General features: G+C 41.9%; 1 protein-coding gene across 1 annotated transcript in view; it reads right to left on the bottom strand.

Moving 5' to 3' along the window:
• LOC122565549 (cation channel sperm-associated auxiliary subunit delta-like) overlaps positions 1-27646 on the bottom strand; it is a 96907-nt gene that overhangs the window by 5790 nt on the left and 63471 nt on the right. The window contains exon 6 of the mRNA XM_087975866.1: positions 5400-5519. Coding sequence (XP_087831992.1) covers positions 5400-5519 — 120 coding nt within the window. The remainder of the gene's footprint in view (positions 1-5399; positions 5520-27646) is intronic.

The following is a 27646-nucleotide window of genomic DNA, read 5'->3' as shown; positions in this document are numbered from 1 at the left end:
GGGCGCTTGCACTCCCTTTTTGATTTCCTTAAAAACCTCCTTCTCTGTTTTTGGTTGCACTTCAGTCCCACGCTTCTGATCTTCGGACACCTGGTGCGGAGGGGGAGGGCATGTCTGAGGACCTCCTCGTGGGTCTACTCCTGGGCCTGGCCAAACTGGCCATAAAAAGTTCAGGCATTGGGCCGTGGAGGGGGTCGTTAGGGCCGATTGCCTGCCCCTCTTCCGCGGTTATGTCAGAGCCCGGGTGTCCTTGGAGAAGGAGCACACGGTCTCCACCAGCACCCTGGAGTTGTTCAGGGAGAGGTGGCCGCCGCAGGGAGTGGAGTGCATTATTTCCCCCTCCAACTCTATTTTGATTTAATCCCTGCCCTGCCCTTCACTGTTTGATCACGCAGCATTGCCCTTTGATGAGAAGGGCACTGCCTGTCACTGGCCACTCGGGTGTTTCCTTTCTTCCTTGAGGTGGAAATTTGAATAAAGATTCATGCACCTTGTGTCTTTCACTGTGTCTCACACCTGCACACACGCAACATGGGTGCTGGGGAAAAATAAGCACTACCGCAGTTAGGCGGCAGTGTGGGGGTAAATTAAAAAGAAAAATAAATAAATAAAGGGTTACTTTGATTTTTAAAAAATTAAACAGGAGTGTTAGGGATTCTATTCACTCTGAGAACTGGCTCTGAGGGAGCTGGATCAGTGTCTGGGACCCCACACATGTTAATAAAAGGGGACTTGGTGATGGAATACAGTCCACTAGATATTTCAGTAGCAATGAGGTTGGGATACATTCATGAAGAAATTTGCTTGTAACAGTCATCTTTGAGTTGGGGTAAGCATTTCTGGCATCATGACGTAAAAAAAAATAAACAGTATTGTTATATATTGGGTGTGGGCGCTTGCACTCCCTTTTTGATTTCCTTAAAAACCTCCTTCTCTGTTTTTGGTTGCACGTCAGTCTCACGCTTCTGATTTTCGGGCACCTGGTGCAGAGGGGGGAGGGCAGGTCTGAGGACCTCCTCGTGCGTCTATTCCTGGGCCTGGCCAAACTGGCCATAAACAGGTCCAGGCAGTGGGCCGTGGAGGTAATCGTTAGGATCGATTGCCTGCCCCTCTTCCGCAGTTATGTCAGAGTCCGGGTGTCTCTGGAGAAGGAGCACGCTGTGTCCACCAACACTCTTGAGCTGTTCAGGATGAGATGGGTGCCACAGGAAGTGGGGTGCATTATTTCCCCCTCCAACTCTCTTCTGATTTAAATCCTGCCCTCCCCTTCACTGTTTGATCATGCAGCATTGCCCTTTGATGTGAAGGGCACTGTTTGTCACTGGCCGCTTGGGTATTTCTTTTCTTCCTGGTGGTGAAAACTGAATAAAGACTTGTAAACCTTGTGTCTTTCACTGTGTCTCACGCAAAAAAAAGAAGAAAAAGAATAAACAGGAGTGTCAGAGGTTCTGCTCACTCTGACAGCTGGCTCTGAGGGAGCTGGATCAGTATAGAGTGAAGGACTGCTCTTTAAAGAGAAGAGGAGACTGATTTTTGTTGGTTTCTTTTCATTAAGGAAGAGTTTATTTTGAAGTTCTTTGTTTTTTTTTGATTTATAAAAAAAAACCAGTAGTGTTATATATTGGATGTGGGCACTTGCACTCCCTTTTTGATTTTCTTAAAAACCTTCTTCTCTGTTTTTGGTTGCATTTCAGTCCCACGCTACTGATCTTTGGGAACTCGGTGGGGAGGGGGGAGGGTAGGTCAAAGGACCTCCTCATGGGTCTACTCCTGAGGCGGTCAAACTAGCCATAAAGAGGTCTAGGCAGTGGGCCTTGGAGGAGGTCATTAAGGCCAACTGCCTAGACCTCTTCCACAGTTATGTCAGAGCCCGGGTATCTCTGGACAAAGAGCATGCAGTGTCCACCAACACCCTCGAGATTTTCAGGGAGAGGTGGGCACTGCAAGAAGTGGAGTGTATTATTTTCTCCTCAAACTCTATTTTGATTTAATCCCTGCCCTCGCCTTCACTGTTTGATCACAGATTACCCTCTGAGAAGGGTACTGCTTGTCAATGGCCACTCAGATGTTTCCTTTCTTCCTGGTGGTAGAATATAAATAAAGATTTAGACAATTGTTGTTTTTCACTATGTCTGATAACTACGCAGAAACAAAGAAAAAGAAAAAAAAAGGAATGTCAAAGAATCTGTTTACTCTGAGAACTGGCTAAAAAAGATATAAATAAACAAGGGGGTCAGAGGTTCTGCTAACTCTGAGAGCTGGCTCTGAGGCAGTTGGATTAGTGTCAAGGGCTCTCTATGTGTAAATAAAGGGTGACAAAATTTTTTTAAAAAAATAAACAGTAGTGTTTAATGAGCACAGCAGCAGTAGCTGTCTGGCTCACAGCCATTGCCATGTGATGCCTCAAAATGGCAGTGCTCAGACCCAATGCCATGCACCAACTGGAGGATACTCAGGTGTGTGGTAGAATCCTGTCTACATGTATCGCTGCTGAAATTAAATTTCACATTGGCCCTAGGATTCCGAACCTCCCTCGGGCACCTGTGCCCCACAACCTGAGCCTCCAGAATATGTGTTGTGTATCATTCAGGGAAGCAAAATGGCGATTCATATACAGACTGCTGCTGCACCCCATCCACCTCTTCTCCTTCATCCACTGCCTAGATATGCCTTGGCATTTCTATTTGCCACCAGGCTATGGGGATCCCCAGTGGAGGGCACACTATGCAGGAGACATCTGCCTTTCCCTTGGGAATCTGAGGTAGAGGGTGCTGCACGCAGCAGTCCCTTATAACCACAAATTGCAGTAGTTCATGGACCCTGAGACCAACTGTTTGTTTTGTAGTGCTGTGGAGTCCGTGGACCACGTATATATTGGTTGTGAGCATTTACACTCCCTTTTTAGTTACAGAGGAACCTTGATTATCCAGAATTCAATTATTCAAATTTCGGATCATCTGCCAAGATCACGAGGTCCTGAAGCTTGACTAAACTATGTTATCCGACATTCGATTATTCGAACATTCAATTATCCAACAAAATATTCCCTGCCCATGTCATTCGGATAACCAAGGTTCCTCTGTATTTAGATAAACGTTTTTTTTTGGTTGCACTTCAGCACCATGTTCCTGATCTTTGGACACCCAGTGCGGAGGGATGCAGCAGGTCAGAGGATTTCCTCAATGATCTGCTCCTGGCTCTGGCCCTGGCCCTGGCCAGGCTGGCTATAAACAGGTCCTGGTAATGGGCCATGGAGGGGGTCATCTCTGCTGACTGCAATTTAAGGTTTAACAGGAGTTTTGATTATAGTAAGAAAAAGAAGAAAAGTTACAAACCTACCTTCTTATCAACTTTTATCAACAACGATAATGTTGATACTGATGGTTGGATAATTGCACCTTGAAATATTCCCTTTGGATAAATGGTAAATCATTTTAAAATAACACTTGCTGAATTCATTACTTGAATGTACACCTACAATTCAGTGTAAGGATAGATGAAATAAATAATCATTTTAACATTGAAGTTAGGTGAAGTTTTAAGACTATGATCTGATGCCACTAAATCCCTCATTTCACTTCTTTAGCACCTGTGGATGAACAAATCTGGATATAGATAACTTCAACAACCCTTTGCATAAGAAATCTGTTCACGTTGACCAATCTGGACCTATTCCCAAGCACAATGTAAGCAAAGGTGAATGGCTGCAACTGAATGGAATGCTCTTCAGTTGGACAATGAGAAAGGTTTGCATTTTTTTAACCATTTATGGATTAAAAAATATAAGATGATTTTATTAGTGCATAATAGGCATGGTCAGACTTTGATAGATTTGGAAAAGTGAACAAATATTATATTGAATACATTATCAAACTTAAAAAAAACATACAAGATTACTGAAAATCTATTTACAAACTCCTAATTCAATCGCTCTTTTCAAGTTGTCAGGTTATGCTTAAGTATTGAATATTGACAGGCTCCTGTTCTTAACTGGAGTTAGATACTCAGAAAAAGGCATGCTTTTGGAACAGGTGTCAGAACCCTGAAAAATATTTTTGGGAAAACATTCATTTCCAACTGGCTTAATGGCACAAGGTGGGGCTTTCAGTGGAGTCACAAATTATGGAAGATGCAACACTCATTGTAAGGGACCACATTTTTGGACTATAAGCTGAAATGGAAATTGGACACTTATATAACTGAAATATTAGAAGAATTTTGCAACTTGGTAAAATTAGGTAAGGTACATTTTCAACTGTTTAAGCAGTGAGGGGAATCATAGTTGTGGGTATGTTCGCCGAGTTGGGAAGTTGATTTGCAGACGTTTTGCCCGCTGCCTAGGTGACATCATCAGTGATTTGGAGCCTCCTGTGAAGTGCTGTTGCACTGTGTCTTCTGGAATTTATTTGGTTCTGTTCCTACTGTTCCGGTAGTTTGTTGTAGTTGCCAGTACATTGGGTTTAGGTCTATTTGTTTACTCCTCTATGTGAAAGGAATATATTGTGCCAGAGTTGTACCAAGGTTGTTTGATTTAAGGAAAGATTGTCTGTCTGTATGTCTGATGAAAACGTTTAGATTGGTTGAACTGTAGTTTGTTACATTCGAAGTGCAGGACAGCCAGAAACCTCCAGAAAAATCCCACTCTCTCTTCATGTGGGGAAATGATAAGAAAACCAAGAAAGATTAAAAGGAATTCTAATGAGAAAAGATGTAGATCCACCAAGTCCACTATCAATGTGAAAAACAATGATGTCTTTATAGACAACAATGGATAATGTTTGTTAAAATCAAGAATAACTATAAGCGACAATTTAATCTGTAATTGAAATCTGGATTTTTGATCTTAGGAATTTTGCTTTCCCTATCAATTTTTTCCAACCATAATATGTGTAAAATTATCTATCTTAATCATTATTGAGTGTGTTCAGTATTTTTGGGATTTTTAAAAGGTTATAGTTCAGTTCTGTCATAGAAGATCAGTAATTCTTTATTTTCTCTTTTATTTGCTGAAGTCAATCATGTTACGATGAATAGTCATTTCCTTTTCATGTTAAAACCTTGTGAATTGCTTTTGTTCCAAACAGCAATCAGTAAGGTAAATTGGTTATTTTAGTCATTTAACTGGGATTTTACACATCTTGTGACAGCTTATGAACTGTAGGGCATGAATATCAGCATAGTCTTTCCAGTCGCCATGATATTTCAAGACCATTCAAATACTGGGCACAAGCATCAATATAGCATCAATAGATATCACTATATCCATTTCAGCTATGTACAAAGGATAACAGGTGAAAGAATTAATAAACTAATTCTAATATTAAATTCAATTTTGATATATTCCTATTATTTTCAGCTACTCATCGAAATAAAAATAACTGCAATAAATAGAAACATACCTCAGCTTGCATTATTGGCCTCATTTCCTTAAAATGATAGCCACCGTCGTTAGACAAGAAAATTGTAATTTCAGGCATCACAATATTTGCACGATATGCAATAACTACAGAGCTCACAGCCTGCAAAGGAAGAATAAATTTATCAAGGAATGATAATAGCATGAGAAAGTAACCGAAGAGTCAAATCTCGGTAGTTACCTTTTAATTCCTAACACATTAACAAGAATACTGATCCCATATATAGACAAAACAAAACTGTCAAATGCTTTCTGATATTTACATTTTATACAAGCAAAGGAAATTTGGTTTTAAAAGGGGTGAAAGTGTACATATTGCGACGCACAAGTAAATCACAACAGCCTGGAATGGGCTGATGGACAAAGTATAGAATATTTCTCGATCAGTCTTTGTTCCTAAAGAGCAGCAACAGAAGCAGTTTTATAGGGCTAAGGAAAATATGAAAAGAAGAGCTGTACTTTCATATAGTGTTTTTCATGGTCAAAGCCTTACAAACAATGAAGTAGAGCCACTGTTGTAATGTGGAAAGCTGACTTCCGCACAACCAGGTACCATAAATAACCATCTGACTGTGTGATCCTGATGTAGTGACATTAATGAAGTCAGCTGGGGGAATCTCACAGAATATGAGTTCCCTGACTGGGGCTGTTAACTTGATCCAATCAGGGAGCCCTGGCTGACAGATATAAACAGGAGTGTCAGGGGTTCTGTTCAGTCTGAGAGCTGGCTCTGAAAGCCCGTTCCCTCCGTGACTACCTGGTCAGGTCCACGCCCCCCTACAACCCACCCTCCTATCCTGGCACTTTCCCCTGCCACCGCAGGAACTGTAAAACCTGCGCCCACACCTCCTCCCTCACCTCTATCCAAGGCCCTAAAGCAGCCTTCCACATCCATCAAAGTTTTACTTGCACATCCACTAATATCATTTATTGTATCCGTTGCTCCCGATGCGGTCTCCTCTACATTGGTGAGACTGGGCGCCTCCTAGCAGAGCGCTTTAGGGAACATCTCCGGGACACCCGCACCAATCAACCACACCGTCCCGTGGCCCAACATTTCAACTCCCCCTCCCACTCTGCCGAGGACATGGAGGTCCTGGGCCTCCTTCACCGCTGCTCCCTCACCAGCGGTGAGGAAGCACGCTTTATCTTCCGCCTCGGAACACTTCAACCCCAGGGCATCAATGTGGACTTCAACAGTTTCCTCATTTCCCCTTCCCTGACCTCACCCTAGTTCCAAACTTCCAGCTCAGCACTGTCCCCATGACTTGTCCAGACTTGTCCGACCTGCCTAGCTCCTTTTCCACCTATCCACTCCACCCTCTCCTCCCTGACCTATCACCTTCATCCCCTCCCCCACTCACCCATTGTACTCCATGCTGCTTTCTCCCCACCCCCACCCTCCTCTAGCTTATTTATCCACGCTTCAGGCTCACTGCCTTTATTCCTGATGAAGGGCTTTTGCCTGAAACGTCGATTTTGCTGCTCCTTGGATGCTGCCTGAACTGCTGTGCTCTTCCAGCACCACTAATCCAGAATCTGGTTTCCAGCATCTGCAGTCATTGTTTTTACCTATGAAGAAGCCAGATAAGTGTCAAGTACTATGATTAGAAAAATAAAGGGTGACTTGGTGATGGGTTACCAGCCTCTGTGGAGTTATTGCAGTGGCAATGAGAGAAAAAAAATACACTCATGAAATTTGCACACAATAGTCATCTTTGAGTTGGGATAAGCATTTCTGGCATCATGTTATTACTTGGGAAGCTTCACTCATTTGATTTTGCCATTGAAGACTGGGCCCAGAATGTGGAAAGAATGCATTGTTTTTACTGGGCAAATGACATTGGGGCAGATCAAAAGCAACAAGTAATTCTCCTGATAGCTTGTAGACCTGCAGCTTTTTTGGTTACCTCGAGTCTAACGTTTCTGGAGGCACCATACTAAAAGCTTTCAAGAGTTGATGGATTTAGTTAAGGAATATTAACTAAATATTAACTAAACACAAGCCTCCTCCAATTTTAAGACAGTATCAGTTTTACTCAGCTGTATGACAATCTGAATTGGGATTTTTGACAAAGTTAAGATGACTGGCAGAGACGTGTGACATTGATTTAACCCTTAATGATATGGCTGAGAGACCATTTGGTACATGTGATTAATGATGCAACCATACAAAAGCGCCTACTAGCTGAAGCCCAACTGGACTTCAAACAAGCACTACAACTGTTTTTGTCATTAGAAAATGCATCAAGTGAAGCATATGAGTTACAGGGTATGCTGATGTAATGGACACCCTTGCCAGGTCGACTTAGCTTGGAGACACCGCTTGAGTGAAGGCAATTGCAAAGCCTCATTCAGGACCTTTCTTGAATACAGGGAATCTAAGCCAGTCTACAGCAAAGCCCCAATACAAAGCCAAGTATTGGCCAAACAATTAACATTTTCTTCAGGATCTGGGCTGATAAGCCATGTTGCTGTCAGAATACAGACCCAAGACAGCAAAATAGTTCCATTAGGCCTGAATTTAGTAAGAGAACTCATAAGCCAGTATCCAAGAGAATGCACACCTTGCAAAACTCCACCTACATGTGGTTTGGAACAGTTAAATTGCTAAGCAACATTCAATCAGAGCCAATCAAATTACCAATCTGGTAAAACGGTCACCTGGTTCTAATGGAGGTTGATACGAACATGGTTGTATCAGTGATTGCAGAAACCAGTCTTTAACAAAATTCGCTCTGGACTCCAACCCTTAAGTTTGCATAAGACCTCAGCTAAACTGAAAGTCTATACCGGGAAACCTTTACAGTTTAAGGGTGAAACTTTGGTTCTGGTTTTGTCTGATAAACAGCTGGTTAACTTAACCAGCTTGTAAGTAAAAGGCTTGAGTCTAAGCCTGATAGGGTGAAATTGGTTAAGAAAGATTCAACCTGATTGGCCCAACATTTTTCAATTAGAAAATGGCTGCCTGAGTGAAATTTTAATTAAATACACAGAGGTTTTTCAGGAAAGTCTAGGGACTATCCAGGCAGCAAATGCCACCTTGCATGTTGACCAGGAAGCAATTCCGCCGATTCTGCAAGGTCCACCCAATGCCATTTGACTTAATTGCAAAGGTACAGGCAGAAATCAGGAGACTGAAAAACAAAGGAATCATTAAACCAGTCAGTTTATGGAATAGGCAGCACCGGTCGTACTGATTGTGAAGGCCAACAGGTTGGTTCACCTTTGTGGAGATTTTAAACAAACAGCAATTTGCTTCTTGCAGCTGGATAAATACCCATTCCCTTGCCTAGAGGGCTTGTACCAAAGCTGGTGGGGAGATAGGCTGTCCTTCATAATGCTGGACATGAGCCATGCATACCTGCAATGTGTTTAAATAAGGTTCCCAAGAAGTATATCACAATTAATATCCATAATGATTTGTACCAATACACGAAACTGCCATTTAGGGTATCGTCAGCCTGTGCTATTTTTCAGCAGATAGTAGAGAACATTTTACAAGGGCTACCCCAGGTTGCCATTTATCTCAATGACATGTGAATGACAGGGAAGATCAATTAAGAGTACTTAGAATTATTTGGACATAGCCCTCCGACATTTCTCCAAGGCCTTAGAAGGGAAAAATGTGTATTCCAGGCACCTTCCTCAAGTAACCTACTTGAGCTATAGAGTTGACAAGACCAGCTAACATACATTGGAAAATAAAGTAAGGATGATCAAAGGTGCCCTGAGTCCCATGTCTGTACTGAAGCTTAGATCGTTCCTTGGGCTGGTAAATTATTACAGAACATTCATAGGTAACCTGGCTTCCATCTGGCAACTTTGCATTATCTCTTAAAAGAGGGCCAGCCTTAGAAATGGTCACAAAGCCAACCCATAGCTTTCATGGAAGTAAAGGAACAACTATCATCCTCTAAGGTGCTTGCACACTATGATCCCAAGCAAAATCTAGTTTTTTCCACAACCACTCTCACATCTCCATGGCAACTTGCCATACAATCGCAGAAGGAGCAACACCTGTCCCTTCATCTCCTCCTTGCTCACCATCCAAGGGCCTAAACAGTCTTTCCATGTGAAGCATCATTTCACCTGCACCTCCTCCAATCTTCTGTATTGTATTTGCTGCAGCCGATGTAGTCTATTATACCAAATACAGACTGGGCGACCACTTTGCCGATTACGGGCGGCATGGTGGCTCAGAGGTTAACACTGCTGCCTGACAATGCCAGGGACCCAGGTTCATTTCCAACCTCAGGCGACTCTCTGTGTGGTGTTTACACATTTTCCCCGTGTCTGCTTGGGTTTCCTTCAGGTGCTCTGGTTTGCTCCCACAGTCCAAAGATGTGCTGGTTAGGTGGATTGAGCGCACTAAATTGCCCATAGGATCTAGGGGTGTGCAGACTACATGGATTAGCTGTGGGAAACGCAGAGTTACAGGAATAGGGGAATGGGTTTGGGTGATCTTTGGAGGGTTGGTGTGCACCCAATGGGCTGAATGGTTTACTTCCACATAATCTATGATTCCATGAACACCTTCGGTCTGTGTGCAAGCAAGCCCCTGACCTTCCCATAGTCGCTCATTTTAACACAGCGTCCTGCTTGCATGTCCACATGTCTGTCCTCGGCATGCTGCATTGTTCCACTGAATGTAGCACAAACCAGAGGAACAACATCTCATCTTCAGACGAGCACTTTATTGCCTTCTGGACTTAATATTGAGTTCACCATCTTTAAACTGTCAACCCTTGCTTTTAACTTGTTATCATGTTCCCTCTCCCCATCCCAGTTACTGTCCTTTCAATACTGACAGGAGACACACCATTGTTATGCCATTCTCACATTCCGATCACTTAATCTGAACTATCAACATCTTTTTCCACGAGCACCCTACACCCATTATCCCCACCATCACCACCCCCAAACTATAGCATAAATGCTGTCCTCTCCACTTCACTTCAGCTCTGATGAAGAGTCATCCAGACTCAAAACATTAGCTTGCTCTGTCTCCATGGATACTGTCTGACCGGCTGTGATCTCCAGTATTGGATGTTTTCAGTACAGATTCCTAACATCTGCAGTAAGCTGTTCCAGAAATCTGGTATTGACATGCAATGCCTCCCTATATGACTTTGGGATAGTGTTGGCTCACAGATGGCCCAATGGAAAGGAACACCCAATAGCGTATGCTACCAGGACTTTGGCTAGTCCAGAGCACAAATATGCCTTGAGAGAGAAGAAAGGTTTGAAGGTCATCTTTGATATGAGAAGGTTCCGCCAATGTCTTTATGGAAGTAAATTTGTAATAATAACGGACCACAAACTCCTGCTAGGCCTACTTAAAGAGCACAAGACAGTGCCACACGTACCTTCAGGCCAAATTCAGCAATGAACTCTAATGCTAAGTGAATATAACTACAAGTTGCAACACCATCTGCAATGCCAAGTAGCAAATGCGGATGCATTGAGCCGCCGACCACTGGCAGATACACCACCAGTCATACCATCACTGGAAGATTCCATAATAGTTTTAAATTTTCTGGACACACTTCCAGTCACAGTTGACAATATCAGACTTTGGACACAGAAAGACCCAGTTCTAGCAAAGCTGAAACAGCTGGTGGTGATAGGGAAAAACCAAAGGTCCATCACAACCAGAACTGAAACCTTTTTTGAACTGAGAGAAACCAGATCACAGTAGGGCACGGCATATTATTACGGGGTGTCAGAGAGATTGTCCCAAGCAAAGGTCGTCGCCAGGTACTGGCTAAGGGTCATCCAGGGTTTTCAAAATGAAAATATTGGCAAGCATTTATGTTTGGTGGCTAGAATTGAATGCAACCATAGCCACATTGCTAGGGCAGTGCTCAGAGTGCAATCAAGAACAAAAATTACCAACATCATCTCCCCCATATTCGTGGGAATGGCCACACAAACCCTGGATTTTTACACGTTGAATATGCAGGTCCTTCTTTCATGGGTTCAGTGTTCTCAGTCATCATGGACGTTCACGCAAAGTGGCTGGATGCGCATAGAGTTCTTACATCAAACATGGGGACAATGATAGAAAACTGTGTGCATCTTTGGCAATATATGAACTCCCGGAAGTGTTAGTCACAGATAACAAGCAATCATTTGCCAGCAGGAATTTTGAGTATTTCCTCAAGTCAAATGGTATTTGATATATAAGAACAGCTCCATACCATCCAACAGTCTGGCTGAAAGAGCTTTAAAGGAAGGCTTGAAGAAACAGACCACAGCTTAACTAGATACCAAACCATCCCGGTTCCTATTTGATTACAGAACCATCCTTCATACAACTCCAGCAGAATTGCTAATGGGGGAAGACTCCACACCAGTTTAAATATGATCTTTCTGGACCAGGGAGATATGGGGGAAGAGAGATGAAACAGATTCAGGAATGCCATTGGCTGACACAAGATTCCACTAAACAACAGAGACAGTTTACTTCAAGAGACGAAGTTTGGTATAGGAACCACAGGGTAAGAGGCATGGTCAATGTAAGGTCAGGTCCAATGACATATAAAGTTCAAATAGGTACAATGGTCCTGAACAAGCATGTGGTCCATATGAAACTTGCAAACTCGCAAACCGTGTGAGAGCATAACGTACCGAGCTCCTTGGAACAGTCTGAAAGTCTGTCGGCATCCATGTGTTCTCCCTCTCTGTCAAGCATTCAAGAGACTTCAAAATATGAGATGGACATGGTGAATGTCGCCGCCTCTGCTTCCTGAAGAGGAAAATCAATTTCTTCAAAGACGCCTGGGCACAAGAGGCGAGCTACTGTGAGTTACATGCCGCCCTTATCTGAGGCAGTCGGAGGAACCTGACCCTTTGCTAAAATACCCCAGCAGGAGTTACAAAACAAATGAACTGGCCTATGTCCTCGGACTCCAAGGGGAAGGGATGTAGTGATTGTAATAAAGTTAGCCAGGTGGACCCTGATTAGGGCTGTTAATCTGGTCCAAACAGACAGCCCTGGCTGACTGATAAAAATAGATGTGCAGGTCCAGGCAGGAAAACAAGTGTCAAAGGGTCTGTTCACTCTGAGAGCTGGCTCTGAGGAAGTTTGATCAGTGTCAAGGACTCTCCAAGTATAAAGAAAGGGTGACTTAGTGACGGGATACCAGCCTCTATAGAGAAAGTAAAAAAAAGATAAAAGAAAAAAAAGTGTGCAGGTCCAGGCAGTGGGCATGGAGGGAATTGTTACAGCTGATTGTCTGCCACTCTTCCGTGGTTATGTCAGAGCCTGGACGTTCCTGGAGAAGGAGCACACAGTGTCCACTAACACCCTCGAGATTTTCAGGGAGAGGTGGGCACCGCAGGGAGTGGAGTGTTTTATTTCCCCCTCCAACTCTATTTTGACTTAATCCCGGCCCTCCCCTTCACTGTTTGATCACGCAGCATTGCCCTTTGATGAGAAGGGCACTGCTTATCAATCGCCACCTGGCTGTTTCCTTTCTTCCTGGAGGTGGAAACTGAATATTTGTATAACTTGTGTCTTTCGCAGTTAGGTAGTAGTGTGGGGGTTTAAATAAATAAATAAATGGGAGTATCAGAGGTTCGGTTGAAACAAAAACAGCACAGACATCCTGTTCACTCTAAAAGAAGAAAAAAATATGAAAAAAAGGTGTGCAGGTCCAGGCAGCGGGTTGCGAAGGTGGTCGTTATGGCTGTTTACCTGCCCCTCTTCCGTGGTTATGTCAGAACCTGGATGTTCCTAGAGAAGGAGCACACAGTGTTCACTAACACCCTTGAGATTTTCAGGGAGAAGTGGGCACCGCAGGGAGTGGAGTGTATTATTTCCACCCTCCAACTCTATTTTGATTTAATCCCGACCCTACCCTTCACTGTTAGATCACGCAGCATTGCCCTTTGAGAAGGGCACTTTTTGTCACTGGCCACTTGGGTGTTTTCTTTCTTCCTGGTGGTGGAATATAAATAAAAATTTACACACTTGTTGTTTCACACTGTGTCCGACACTGCACAGAAAAGAAAAAAAAACAGGTGTGTTAGACACCCTGCTCACTCTGAGAGCAGCTCTGAGGAAGTTCGATCATGGAGAGGAGCAGGGCCCTCAGTCTCTGCCGCCCGATGACTCAACCTCGGGGCACTCCAAAAAGGAGTGCACTGAGGAGGTTACCGCTGGTGGCCCTAGGGGTAGGGGGTGTGAGGCCAATTGGAGATGCCGGACCAGCACCAACTCCCTTGGGTGGGGCCACATTGGCCCCAGGGTCCCGTACTTCCCTGCGGGAACCTGTGCCCCACAACCTGTGCTGCCTCTGGAGTTTTAGTTTTGCTCCTTTTAGAGACATAAAACGGTGGGCCCTGTACAGACCACTGCTGCACACCTCTTTTCCCTCATCCACTGCCCCAATTTGCCCTGTCCTGCGCATTGCCACCAGGCAGTGGGATCCCCAGTGGAGGGCTCTCTACTCCGGGATCTGCGGTGGAGGGTGCTGCATGCAGCGGTCTCCTGCAACCACAGATTGCGGTGGTTCACAGGCTCCCAACCCAACTGCTTTTGCGGAGTCCATAGACCACGTATATATTGGGTGTGGGTATTTGCACTCCCTTTCTGATTTTCTTGAAAACCTTCTCCTCTGATTTTGGTTGGACTTCAGTCCCACGCTCCTGATCTTTGGGCACCTGTTTCGGAGGGGGGAAGGTAGGTCAGACAACCTTCTCGTGGGTCTGCTCCTGGGCCTGGCCAAACTGGCCATAAACAGGTCCAGGCAGCGGGCTGCAGAGGGGGTCAATATGTGCCAATATGGAAAATGACTTCTGTCTGTTTACTCTCCCGTTTCAGAATGTCTTCCACCCACTCAGAGACATCCAAGACCCCTGGCACCAGGGAGGCCCCTCTTCTGCAGTTATGTTTGTGCCCAGGTATCCTGAGAAGGAGCACGTGGGGTCTACCAACACCCTCAAGGTTTTAATGGAGAGGTGGGCACCACAGGGAGTGGAGTGTTTTATTTCCCCCCTCCAACTGTATTTTGATTTATTCCCTGGCCACCTCTTCACATTTTTGATCATGTAGCATTGCCCTTTGTCGAGAAGGGCACTGCTTGTCACTGGCCACTCTGGTGTTTCCTTTCTTCCTGGTGGTGGAATATAAATAAAGGTTTACGCAGTTGTTGTTCTTCACTGTATCGTACACCTGGACATACATGACATGGGTGCTGGGCAAAAAATATGCACTATCGAAAACAGAAAAGGAAACCGGTGTGTCAGACATCTGTCACTCTGAGAGCTGGCTCAGTATCCAGGACACTCCAATTTGTGTCAGGGAGGGGACTGACTCTCTGCTGCTGGCCCTGTTGGTTTCTGCTTTTTTTGGGGGGAGAACCTGAATCGTAAACTGACTGGTTTACAAAGCCAGTTTAGTTAACTGGTATTCCTTTTTTATTGAGGACTGATTTCTAAACTGCCTGATCTATACAGCCAATTTGTTTCAGATGTAACTCAGTTCTCATCTATACTGTTTCAAAAAACCTCCTGGACACATGTAACAAAATGGTCCCTATCCAAACCCCCAGCTCTAAGGGAGTCCCAGTCAACATGAAGAAAATTAAAATCGCCCACCACAAAACCCTCCTATTTTCACATCTTTTAAGAATCTGACTACATATCTCCTCCTTTATCTCCTGCTGGCACTGGAAGGTCTGTAGTACAACCCCGACATTGTGATTGCACCCTTCCTATTCCTAAGCTCTACTCATAGTGCCTCATCCAAGAACCCTTCAGGGTGTCCTCCCTCAACTCAGCTGTGATATTAGATTAGATTAGATTACATTACAGTGTGGAAACAGGCCCTTCAGCCCAACAAGTCCACACCGACCTGCCGAAGCAAAACCCACCCATACCCCTACATTTACCCCTTACCTAACACTACGGGCAATTTAGTATGGCCAATTCACCTGGCCCTGCACATCTTTGGATTGTGGGAGGAAACCGGAGCACCCGGAGGAAACCCACGCAGACCCGGGGAGAACGTGCAAACTCCACACAGTCAGTCGCCTGAGACGGGAAATGAACCCGGGTCTCTGGCGCTGTGAGGCAGCAGTGCTAACCACTGTGCCACCGTGCCGCCCACGTTATGCTCGCTAACTAGTAATGCAACTCTCCCACCTCTTTTGCTTCCTCCTCTGTTTTGTCTAAAAGAAATCAACATCCTAGGACATTAAGTTGTCAATATTGTCTCTCTTTCAAAAATATCTGTGATAGGAACATCATAATTGTATGCATTAATCCAGGCTCTAAATTAATCTGTATTACCTGCTATACTTCTTCCATTGAAGGAAATACAGTCCAAGCCTCCAGTTTTGCTGAGCTCAGCAACCTGTCCTAACTGCTCTTCCTCTTAGTTGTATTTGCCTTAGACGCAAGCTCTTCTCCAGTCTCTGTACTTAGTGATCTGCTACTCTGGTTCCCAACCCCTGGTCTTGCCAGGATGTTGGCGTCCCTTCAGTTTAGGTGCAACCCATCCTTCATGTACAGGTCCCACCTTCCCTGAAAGACATCCCAATGATCCACATGTCTGAAGCCCTCCCCGCTCTACCACCTTTTTAGTCACGTATTCAACTGTACACCGTTTCTGTTTCTCACCTCAGTAGTACGAGGTAATGGGGAGTAATCCTGAGATTACTATCCTAGAGGCGCTGCTTTACAGTTTACTACCTAACTCCCTGACTTGTTGTTGCAAGACCTTGTCACTCTTCTTACCTATTTCATTTGTGCCAATATGGAAAATAACTTCTGTCTGTTTACTCTCCCGTTTCAGGATGCCTTCTACCCGCTCAGAGACTTCCAAGACCCCTGGCAACAGGGAGGCAACATACCATCCTGGAGTCTTTCTCACAGCCACATAAGCACATTTCTGTGCCCCGACTTTTGAATCTCCAATTACTATTGCTCTACTATGCTTTGTCTCTCATCTTTACAACAGGCCCAGCCATGGTGCCACTGCTCTAGGGCTGCTTCGGCTGTCACCTAATGGGCTATCCGCCTCAGCAGTTTCCAAAATGGAACACTTGGTTGACAGGGGATAGCTGCAGGGGACTCCTGCACTGATGCCTGCCCTGTCTAGCAGTCACGCATCTATCTTCCTGTACTTTGGGTGTGACCATGTTTCTATAACTTACACATCCGACACTCTCCACCATTTGTGTGCCCCTTCGTGTCTCCAACTGCCGCTCAAGCCAATCCATTTGTTTAGTGAGCAGCTGAGGTTCGGTAATTATCAGGGATGCTCTCAGAATCCATGAGTGGCCACATCTGACAAACTGAACACAAAACCTCCCCAACTGACATAACTAAACCTCTTTGGACTGTATGGATTACCAGTTAAATTTTATTTAGCTACCTAAAAATGAGTTATTACTATCGAACAAATAAATCCCCTAACTTACTATCTAAACTCCCTGCATTAAGCGGAAATGAACTAATTGTACCAATACTCAAGAAAGTTTGAGTCACATTCACCCTGTACTGCAATGAGATTCCTTCACCTGTAGCACCAAGAGAATGAATGGGTTAACATAAACTAGGACCTGACTAGTACTGACCAGAAACTGTGCTCTCTTTTCTTCCTGAAATATCAGCATGATGCTTCCCTGGAATGGAAGGCTGCTGGCTCCTCCTGAAAGATATGAGCCTGAATTGAAATTGGGCTATGTTTCTTTCAATTTGCCCTCTTTTGGTTTGGAGCTGTGAGTTGAGGTTAAGAATTAAACTTTGAACATGGATTTGTTTTAAAGAAAAGAGAACAAAAATGTTTGATGTTGGGAACTAGCCTGGATGATAATTCAACTTATTTACTGTTCTAAGGACACTCTATATGAACTGGCATCAAGCTATTGCTATGCTCAGAACTGGCAGCTGGTTGGATGTTGAATTTGTCAATCAAGGGAAGACCAGTCCTAACCAACCAGCCACAGAGATTAAGAAGAGAAAAAAAAGAGAATTGAATCTGACTGGCTTTTATTAAGAGGCAAAGTGATTTTTGGAGACTACGAGAAACTACTGTTGTGTTTTACTCTCCATCCCTCTAGTTTCCTATCTTGTTATTGAATTGTTGAATATTCTGGGAAGTGAACCTTAGTCTGTAAGAAATAAGTACATATTTCAAGGAGTCCGCTGAAACTGTCTGCATTTAACTGCTAACTCCAAAACTTAAGCAAGATATTCAGTTCTACTTGCCTGTGAACCCATTGTCCAATGATTCATGAAGGCCTGTTATTGATTGTTGTAAATTTGTTTCCTGAACTGGCAAATTTTCTTTCTTATTTATCGTGTGTGAGTGTGTGTGAGAGAGAGGCAGTGTCGTGTATGACATTAATGATCAAAAAGATTGCACCTTAGATCGTAGGTATTAATTTGATACTTATTTGGTTTCTGCTAAAGTTACATCATTAATACTAAATTGTTCATTTGGTTTAACACTGTCCAAGATCTGTTGTTCATGAGTCTTGTTAGGAAGAACCGGGCAATTTGAAGGATCATTGAATGTTTTAATTTTACTGTGTTGTTAATCCAGTGATAGAATGATTTGGCTTGGCTGACTATCCCTATCATATAACAGCATCTACACGTTCCCCCTTTATCCAGGTTACTTGTTATTTCCTCAAAGGATTCCAATAAATAAGTAAATCATGACTTCCATTTCACAAAACTGTAGATTCTGCTTAATTGCATTTGGACTTTCAAACTACCTTGCTATCAGCTCTTCAATAGTGGATGCTAGTATTTTCCATAATTTCCTGCTTTTCGTCTCCCTTTTTGGAATAGAAGAATTGCATTTGTTATTTTCCAATCTCGTGGGTCCTTGGCAGAATATTACAACTAATAGATCTAATATATCAATAAAACCACTTCTGTTAAGACCTGAAACATTCAGTTCCTGGGGACTTGTCAGACCTTAGTCCTAGTAGTTTCGCAATATGTTTTCCTTGGCAGTTATAAATATTATCAGTTCCTCCCACACTTTTGCCTCTTATAGAGTCACAGAGTCATATGATTATCCAGCATGGAAACAGACGCTTTGGTCCAACTTGTCACTGCCAACCAGAGCTAGTCCCATTTGCCACATTTGGCCCAGCATTGACTCTAAACCCTTCGTATTCATGTATCCATCCAAATGCCTTTTAAGTGTCGTAATTATATCCACCTCCACCATTTCCTCTGGCAGCTCGTTTCATACATGCACCACCCTCTGTGTGAAAAAGTTGCCCTCAAGTCCCTTTTAAACCTTTCTACTCTCATCTTAGTCCTATACACCCTCATTTTGGACTCCCATACTCTAGGACAAAGACCTTGGCTATTCATCTTACTCTTGCACCTCATGGTTTTAAAACCTCTATAAAGTTATCCCTCAGCCTCCGACACTCCAGGAAAAATGCCCCAGCATATTCAGCCTCTCTCAAAGCTCAAACCCTTCAATCCTGACATCTTTGTAAAGCTTTTCTGAACCATTCAATTTCATAATATCTTTCCACAGCAGGGAGACCAGAATTGAACGCAGTATTCTAAAAATGGCCGAATCAATGTCCTGTATAGCCACAACATGACATCTGTGATGATACAATGACTTTAAGAGATATATTTTGTCCTTTGTTTCTTTGAAGAAAGGTTGATTCAGAGGTACCAAGCAGTCTTTACCAAGCCAATAAGGGAAACAACTTGTGAGGCCTTGGGTTTTTTTTTTAAGTTGGAACAACAGAAGTATCATGAAGAGTTGGGATCAAGCTCTGGCAGAACCTGGATTTTAGTTTGGGTTCTCTTCCTGCTGCTTGAATTGCAAATGAAACAATCTAGTTCACTGAATTTGCCTTTGCCAAGGGTGTGTTTATGACATGTTACTTATTGGAATAGTTGCTGTTGAGTAATTAAATAAATCTATTATTCTGTTTATGTTTTCAAATAAAGTTATGTTATTTCTATTCCTCTTTCTTTTGTTTGTATTAACTAAAGTGTAAGGAAAAAGTGTGTTCTGCTTCAAATCTGGTAGTTTGACCAATCAAATTGCATCTGGAACACAATGCCTTTAAAAATAAGAAAAGGTGTCGTGTCTAGGCTGTTTTAATATATTTTGAGGAAGTTTGGTCTGGTCCACAACAAATTGGGGGTTTGTCTGATGAAGATTTCTAATTCCATGTTCGGTTTACAATTATCAGACTTAAAGGCAGTGAGTGGTGAGTGTTGGTGTTCTCTTTCAGGTATTGAATTTGGTTGTTTTAAATAGTCATGTGCCTTGTGTAGTAATGGATCTTTCAATCACTAAGAGTTTCCTGGAGGTGGAAGAAATCACTTTGGGAGTTTTACAGCAAGTAAGCAAAGCAAAGCTTTTGGATTTGATAGACAAGCTGGAGTTGGGTACTAAATTAAAACCAAAAGAATTGTGGATGCTGTGAATCAGGAACAAAAACAAAAGTGGCTGGAAAAGCTCAGCAGGTCTGGCAGCACCTGGGAAGAGAAATCAAAGTTAATGTTTCGGGTCCAGTGACCCTTCCTCAGAAGCTGAAGTTGGGGTTGCCTTTGTCTTTGTGAAAAGAAGAGGCAATTGCAGCAATACCTCAACATTTATGGTTGCCAGAAATACCATCAGAATCTTTGGAAATGCCTAACTTTCCATTGCAAATGAAGCAGCTTGATTTAAGGGAAAAGAAAGAGAAAAGGAAATGAAAGAGTTTTAATTATGATTGAAAGCTGTAAGTGAGAATAGCTCTACAAGAGGAAAGGAAAAGCAAAGGAAGGCCCTAGCAGAAAAAAGAGAAAAAGAAAGTATTTTTGAACTTTGGAGTTTGCAACTGAAAGCTCTTAGTTCACTTAAAATGATGGAGATAGAGGTGAAAGGTAGGAATAGTGATGAGAACAATAATGGAGAGCAATCCTTTTGTAGCCAAAGGCCTGGTGGGAATCTGTTTAAATATGTCAAAGTATGTTGGATGTTGAAGCCTTTTTCATTTCGTTTGACCATGTGGGACTTGTTGATCCAAACAAAGTTGGCAGGTAGAGCTAGTGAGATATTTGCATCACTCTCAGAGAAGGTATCTGGGGATTATGAGGTGAAAAAAGCCATTTTAAGTGCATACGAACTTGTGTCATAGCCTGCAGACCATTTTTTAGGAATCGAACGAGGGAACCTAGTCATACACTGTGTTTGAAAGGATCAAACAAACTAACTTTGATAGGTGAATAAGGACATTGAAAACAGATCAAAGACATGATGCTCTTAGAGAGACTGTTATTTTGTATGAGTTCAAAAATTCATTTCTTGAAGTAGTGAAAAAGCAGAATTCAGACTGCAAGATTAGCTGTGGAAATGGCAGGTGACTGAATTGGTTCATAAATCCAAGTTTGGCTTCCAACATCAATTTCAATCTGAGGGATAGAAATTAGGGAAAAGAGAAATCCTCAGGTGGTATGGGAAAAGGAGATCTCATTGAAGATATTAAAGATAGTTTACAAGGTAAAAAGAAAACCCATGAGGGAGAAAGGGAAGTAAAAAAGCTTACGTGTCTTCACTGTAATAAAATAGGCCACATGAAGTCACAATGTTGGTGGTTTAGAAAAAGCACTGGGAAGATAGATGAAGGAAAACAGGATAAGGCAGTGAGTTTGGTTGAAGTGGAAAAGAAAAACACAATGGAAGCTAAAAAAAACTGGAAAAGAATGTGCACCCTGATCAGGTAGTGGTTGAAAAGAAAGTGCCAGATCGCTTTCAAGAAATTATGTGCGTGGATAAGGTTTACTCATAAACCAGGAGAAGCAAGTAAAAAAATCGGGATGGGACTATTCGCCACAGCAGATTCGCTGCCGACGATTAGCCACTGCCCCTTGGCCACTGAAGATGATTCGCCACTGCAAGTAAGTCGTATATTTTGAATATTGGTGGTATATAAAATTGTCGTTATATTCATTAAGGTAGTGTTTGCGTTGTTTCAGTAACAACTTATTTTCGTTACAGGAGAGTTTTTTTTTAAGCTTGCATTTTTGGAACAGGATGTTTTAGTATGGACACAGAAATTATTAGTAAACGTGGAAATAAGAAGTTTTACCACAATGGTTTTATATATATTTTTGATAAACTATCCAAGAGTGATTCAAGTATTATATTCTGGCGATGTGAACAAAGGGGCCGATGTAATGGACGGATCCACATCTTGTATATTGTACTTTAGTAAGAAGACTTGATGGGGTTCATCCAATATTGTATATACTTCTACCAAATAAGCAGCGTTCAACATATGTATGCATGTTTGAAATGGTGAAGTCCTTGGTACCTAATCCCAGACCACAGTATATCCATTGTGATTTTGAGCAGGCAGCTATCAGTGCTATGAGAATGTTTTCCTGAAGTTAGAATTAGGGGCTGTTTCTTTCATTTGTCACAAAGTATGCATAGACATATTGCTGCAGTTGGAGCAACTCGTCAATACAACACCGATCCTGATTATGCTTTAAAAGCAAAAATGATAATTGCTTTGGCTTTTGTGCCACTTACTAACCTTGAAAACCAAGTAGAAACACTCGCAGAGTTTTTGCCTCAAGAACTACAACCAATACTAGATTGATTTGAATTTAATTATATTGGATTCTACAATAGACGTGAAAAATGTGTTGCTGGAAATGCGCAGCAGGTCAGGCAGCATCCAAGGAGCAGGAGATACGACGTTTCGGAATTCCTGAAGAAGGGCTTATGCCCGAAACGTCGATTCTTCTGCTCCTTGGATGCTGCCTGACCTGCTGTGCTTTTCCAGCAACATATTTTTCAGCTCTAATCTCCAGCATCTGCAGTCTTCACTTTCTCCTTTCTACAATAGACGTGGCAGTAGCTGAAGGGCACCTTTATTTCCCCATGATATGTGGTCGGTTTATGAGACAACAATAAACGATGAAGATTGTACAAATAATCACGCTGAAGCCGCTCATCGGAGAATTGCTTTTGAACTTGGAGCTCACCACCCAACCATATTGAAATGTAGTGGAATGTTAATGCAAGTGCAAAAAGAGGCGTGATTTATATATGGAACAGCTGACAGCAGATTACCCACCACAAATGAAGCTAAAAAAGTATCGAGGCGCAGACGATAGAATAAAAAAAATTGTTCTTTAATATGGTGAAAGATATTGTTTGGAATATCTTAGAGGAATAGCGCATAACTATCAAATGAACTGAAATTTAATTGTTTAATATTAATGCAAGATTTTACTCGCATTATAAAGTTTGTAACTCATTTTTATATATAAACCAATAAAATGATATTTATTTTACCTTTATTTTATCAATATGTCGTATGTAGTTGTATAAATAAAGGGGACTGAGAAGTATGAAAGAACAGGTGGGAGGGAAAACAATCAGTACATATATATATTTCCAGTGGCGAATAGTCTCCAGAGATCAAACGACCCCAGTGGAGAAATGCTGGTAGCGAACCGGCAGTGGCTAATCATCGGCAGCGAATCTGCCGTGGCGAATCGTCACCAACCCAAAAAAATTAAGATTTAAAAGATATGGGAGCAAGTCAATATTTGGTGAAAGATGAGGAGATATGTAGTTCAGAAGGAGTATTTCCAACAAAGTGGTAACGTGTGGAATTCATGATGAGAAGACCAGTGTTTCATTATATAAAGTGAGATTGGAAAGTCCAGTGAAATGGTGGTAGGAGTTTTGGAGAAATTCTCAGTTTGAAAATAGTTTATTCTTGGTAATGGAGTGATAGGACAGGTGGGAATGATGCCTGCTGTGGTTGAAAAAGTGGAGAATCAGACAACTGAACTGCTACAGGAAGTAAATCCTGGGATTTTTCCTTACTCAGTGGTAACAATGTCACAAAGCCACAGGTTGAAACACGAGGAGAAATCAAGGAACACAGTTAAAGAAGTTGAAGTTCAATTATCAGAAACCATGTTAGAGCAAATGGTTTGGAAAAAAGTGAAGGATGAAATAGATATATTTAGTTCAGAGAGTTATAGCAAAGAAAAAGCTGAAGCATGGTATCAAAAAACATACACAGAAGAAGAATCTGAGTGTATCCCTGAATGTTACTATCTTAAAAATAAAGTCTTCATGAGGAAATGGAGACCACCACATATTCAGGTGGATGAAAAATGGGCAGAAGTTGATCCAGTTGTAATACTGATTGAGTATAGAAAGGAGATGTTGCAGGTAGCAGAATTACCAGTAGGTGGTCATTTGGGAGTAAGGAAAACTGAAGCCAAAATAGAAAAACATTTTTTATTGGCCTGGACTGCGTAAGGATGTGATTGACTTTCACCGGACATATCATACATGTCAGGTAATAGAAAAACTCAGGCAGTGATAAAACCAACACCTTTAAACTCAGTCCTGCAGTTGAGGAACCTTTTATAAGAGTCTTAATTGATTGCGTAGAATACCTATCTAAAACAAAAAGTGGGAATCAGCATTTGTTGACTATAATAGATGTGTCTCCTAGATTGCTGAAGGCCATTTCCATTTTGTATCATCACAGCTAAACGGACTTTAGAAGAGTTCCTAGAAAGTTTTATTAGATACAGACTACCTACAGAAATACAATCAGAATGAGGGTCAAATTTTACATCAAAGGCATTCAAGGAAGTTTTGGATAGTTTCAGAATAACACAATTCAACTCCACTTGTGATATCATCCAGAATCACAAGTAGCACTAGAATGGTGGCATCAAATTTTAAAGACCATGTTGAGGGCTTACAGTCAAGGCTTTCCACAGGATTGGGATAAAGGGATTCCATGTGTACTTTTTGCAATTAGGGATGCATCTAACGAATCGTCTAAATTCAGTCCATTTGAATTAATTTTTGAGTATGAAGTGAGAGGACTACTGAAATTAAGGAACATTGGTGAGTCAGACTCAAATTTTAGGGAAAGATCAACTAGAGCAGATGAGTTGACAACACAGCATATAAAAGTCGCATGGCATGTGATGAAACAGAAAGCAAACAAGAAATCAAAAGTTTGCTAGTGGATATAAAGGATCAGTGTTACTCCCAGTGGTAGGTGAACCTTTAAGAGGCAAGGTTTAGTAGGCCTTATCAAATGAAAAGGACTTGAGTGAGTAAATTATTTGATAAGAGCGCCAGATAGAAAGAAATCTCAGAGTGTGTCTTGTGGATATGCTCAAAATGTAATTTCATAGAAAAGAGAAAGGATTACTGGCACAACACTTAAGAACCAAGTTCAGATGATTCTGAATTGGACATTCCTCTAATTAAAGTAGGCAATAAGGAAATGGGCGGCATGGTGGCACAGTGGTTAGCACTGCTGCCTCACAGCGCCAGAGACCTGGGTTCAATTCCTGCCTCAGGCGACTGACTGTGTGGAGTTTGCACGTTCTCCCCGTGTCTGCGTGGGTTTCCTCCGGGTGCTCCGGTTTCCTCCCACAGTCCAAAGATGTGCAGGTCAGGTGAATTGGCCATGCTAAATTGCCCGTAGTGTTAGTTAAGGGGTAAATGTAGGGGTATGGGTGGGTTGCGCTTCGGCGGGGCGGTGTGGACTTGTTGGGCCGAAGGGCCTGTTTCCACACTGTAAGTAATCTAATCTAATGAAATTCTCAAAAATTGGGATAAATTATTGAGTTACATTCCAGAGGAAAATTGAAAAGACCTGAAAAAGGTTATTACAATTACATGGGGAGAATGAACTAGGAAATACTAATCTAATTATGCTTGACGTAGATATTGGAAATGCCATTGGAATTAAGCAACATCCTTCTAGACTTACATTCTCTAATTTGGCATAGGTTCAAAAAGAGATTGATTATATTATCTTTGAGCATGCTTTCTAAGTGAGTTGCAGTGAATGCAGATCATAAATAGGAATGGTGCCAAAACCAGATAGTACCCAACGATTACATGTGAACTATTGCAAATTTAATGCACTTACAAAATCTGATTCATATCCTATTCCACATTTGGAAGACTGTACCGAAAAGGTGGGTCAAGTAACCTACATTTCTAAGTTTGACTTACTCACAGAATACTAGCAGGTACCTTTATCTGAAAAAACAAAGGAAATTTCAGCTTTCATGACACAAAATAGTATTTCAGTATAAGGTCATGACGTTAGTTATGAAGAATGTGACAGCTACATTTTAAAGACTAACCAATATGAGTCAGACTAACCTTAAAATCATTTCCAGATTACCTAATTGTGTGGTGCACATATACGTTCTAGTGATTTTTAGTCACACATTAAAGGAACATTTGGAGCACTTATCGACGTCGGGAGGTGGGCTTGGTGTGGGAGAAAATCCACTTCCCTGTCCACCCACAGCATGGCCACAAAGAACATAAGGAACCATGTCTGCCTAAGCCACAACAGAAACTATTGAAAGTGTCTCAGCCATGACCAACAGACAGATTAAGACACAAGGCAGCAAACAGAAGATAACTCAAGCCACTTCCTTACTGGGGAATATATTTTCTGAGGCAGCCTGACAATAGACTTCCTAGCCCTCGGTTGACAAAAGCCCAACTCACGTTCCTGGGCCTTGTCATTGGATATGGAGAGATGGCCTTCCAGGATGTGAAAATGAAGGTTACTGGAGAGTTTCCCATACCATTGAAAAGGGAAGTACTAACATTCTTGGGACTGAATGGTTTTTATCGAAAATTTTGTACCAAATTTTAGCAGTGTGGTTATTCCACTGAATGTCTTGTTGCATAAGTGCAGAAAATTTCAGTCAGAAAGCAATTGACAACCTGAAAGCTGTGTTAACTAATGCCCAAGTGTTAGCCACACCTAATTACACAAAGCTATTCAAAGTGACTGTCAATGCAAGTGATATGGGTGTCTGAGTTATACTCTTGCAGGAATACGACAAGAAGCTAGAAAAATCTATTGGGTATTTTTCCAAAAAGCTGAATATTCATTAACAGGAATAGTCTACAATTAAGAAGACCTTGAGTTTAGTGTTGGCATTGCAACACATATGTTGCCAGTGATGTGGCTGTGACAATTGAATATACTAATCAGAATTCCTTAAAGTTTTTGGAAATTTTAAGGAATAAAAATATCAGACTGTTTAGATGGAGCTTATTGTTTGTCATTCAATTTAAAAATTATGCACATGACAGGATGAGAAAATGACATTGCCAAAGTGTTCTCACTACTTTGATGAGTGAAAATGGAGGTGTTTGGTGGCTGAAGAACAGATTGAAATGGACTTTGGTATTGAACGTTTGCATGTTACTAATAGCGTAAGACTAAAGGTTTTTTAAAGATGAAGTCATCGTTGTACATTGATGGTTCTTTTTTTAAAAAGAGGGAGGTGTGAAGATATTATGGCTTTAAGAGGTGTATTTTGTCCTTTTTTTGATGAGAGGTTGAGACAGAGGTGCCAAGCAATCAGTTCTAAGCCATTCATATTAACATTTGTGAGGCCTTGGGTTTTTTTTTTAAGTTGGAACAACAGAAGCAGCATTAAGTGGCAGGGTCAAGTACCCAAACAACTCAGATTCTAGTTTTAGATTTCAGCAGTTGCTGGGATCTTGAAGATGGATGTGGAAGCTGTTATTTATTGTTCTCTTAGATTAAAACCTTGGGTTCTCTTCATGCTGCTAGAATTGTATGTAAGAGAATCTATTTACTAACTTTGCCTTTGTCAAGGGTATATTTATGCAGTGTTAACTATATCGGAATAATTGCTGCTCAGTAGTTAAATAATCTATTGTTCTGATAAGTTTTCCAATAGAGTTAAATTATTCCAATTCTTCTTTTTTCAGTTGAAATTTTAACTATAGTGTAAGAATGTAGTGTGTTTTGCTTCAAGCCTGGTAGTTTGATCAATTAAATTCTGTCCGGAACACAACACCTTGCACTTGCCTTTAAAAACAAGAAAAAGTTGGGGTCTAGTATCTTGTTAAGATATTTTGAGGGAGTTTGGTCTGGTACATAACACATCCTAAATCCTATACTCAATACACTGACTAATGAAGGCAAGCTTGCCAAACACTTCTGCACCCACCCAGTCTCCCAGTGAATCCACCTTCAAGGATCGATGCACCTACACCCCCTTGGTTTCTTTGTTCAGCAAAACTCCCCAGGGCCCTATCATCAACTGTATAAGTCCTGTCCTGGTTTGCCTTACCAAAATGCTATACTGCACATTTATCTAAATTAAACTCCATCCGCCACTCCTCGACTCATTGGCCCACCTGATCAAGGTCCCTTCTTCACTGTCCACCAA

The sequence above is a fragment of the Chiloscyllium plagiosum genome, unplaced genomic scaffold (assembly GCF_037043375.1).
Source record: "Chiloscyllium plagiosum isolate Xiang-an unplaced genomic scaffold, Cpla_swu_hap1 HiC_scaffold_28, whole genome shotgun sequence".
In the NCBI taxonomy this organism is placed as follows: Eukaryota; Metazoa; Chordata; class Chondrichthyes; order Orectolobiformes; family Hemiscylliidae; genus Chiloscyllium; species Chiloscyllium plagiosum.
The sequence above is the reverse complement of the archived record's forward strand: the minus strand, read 5'-3'. Positions and strand labels throughout refer to the sequence as shown.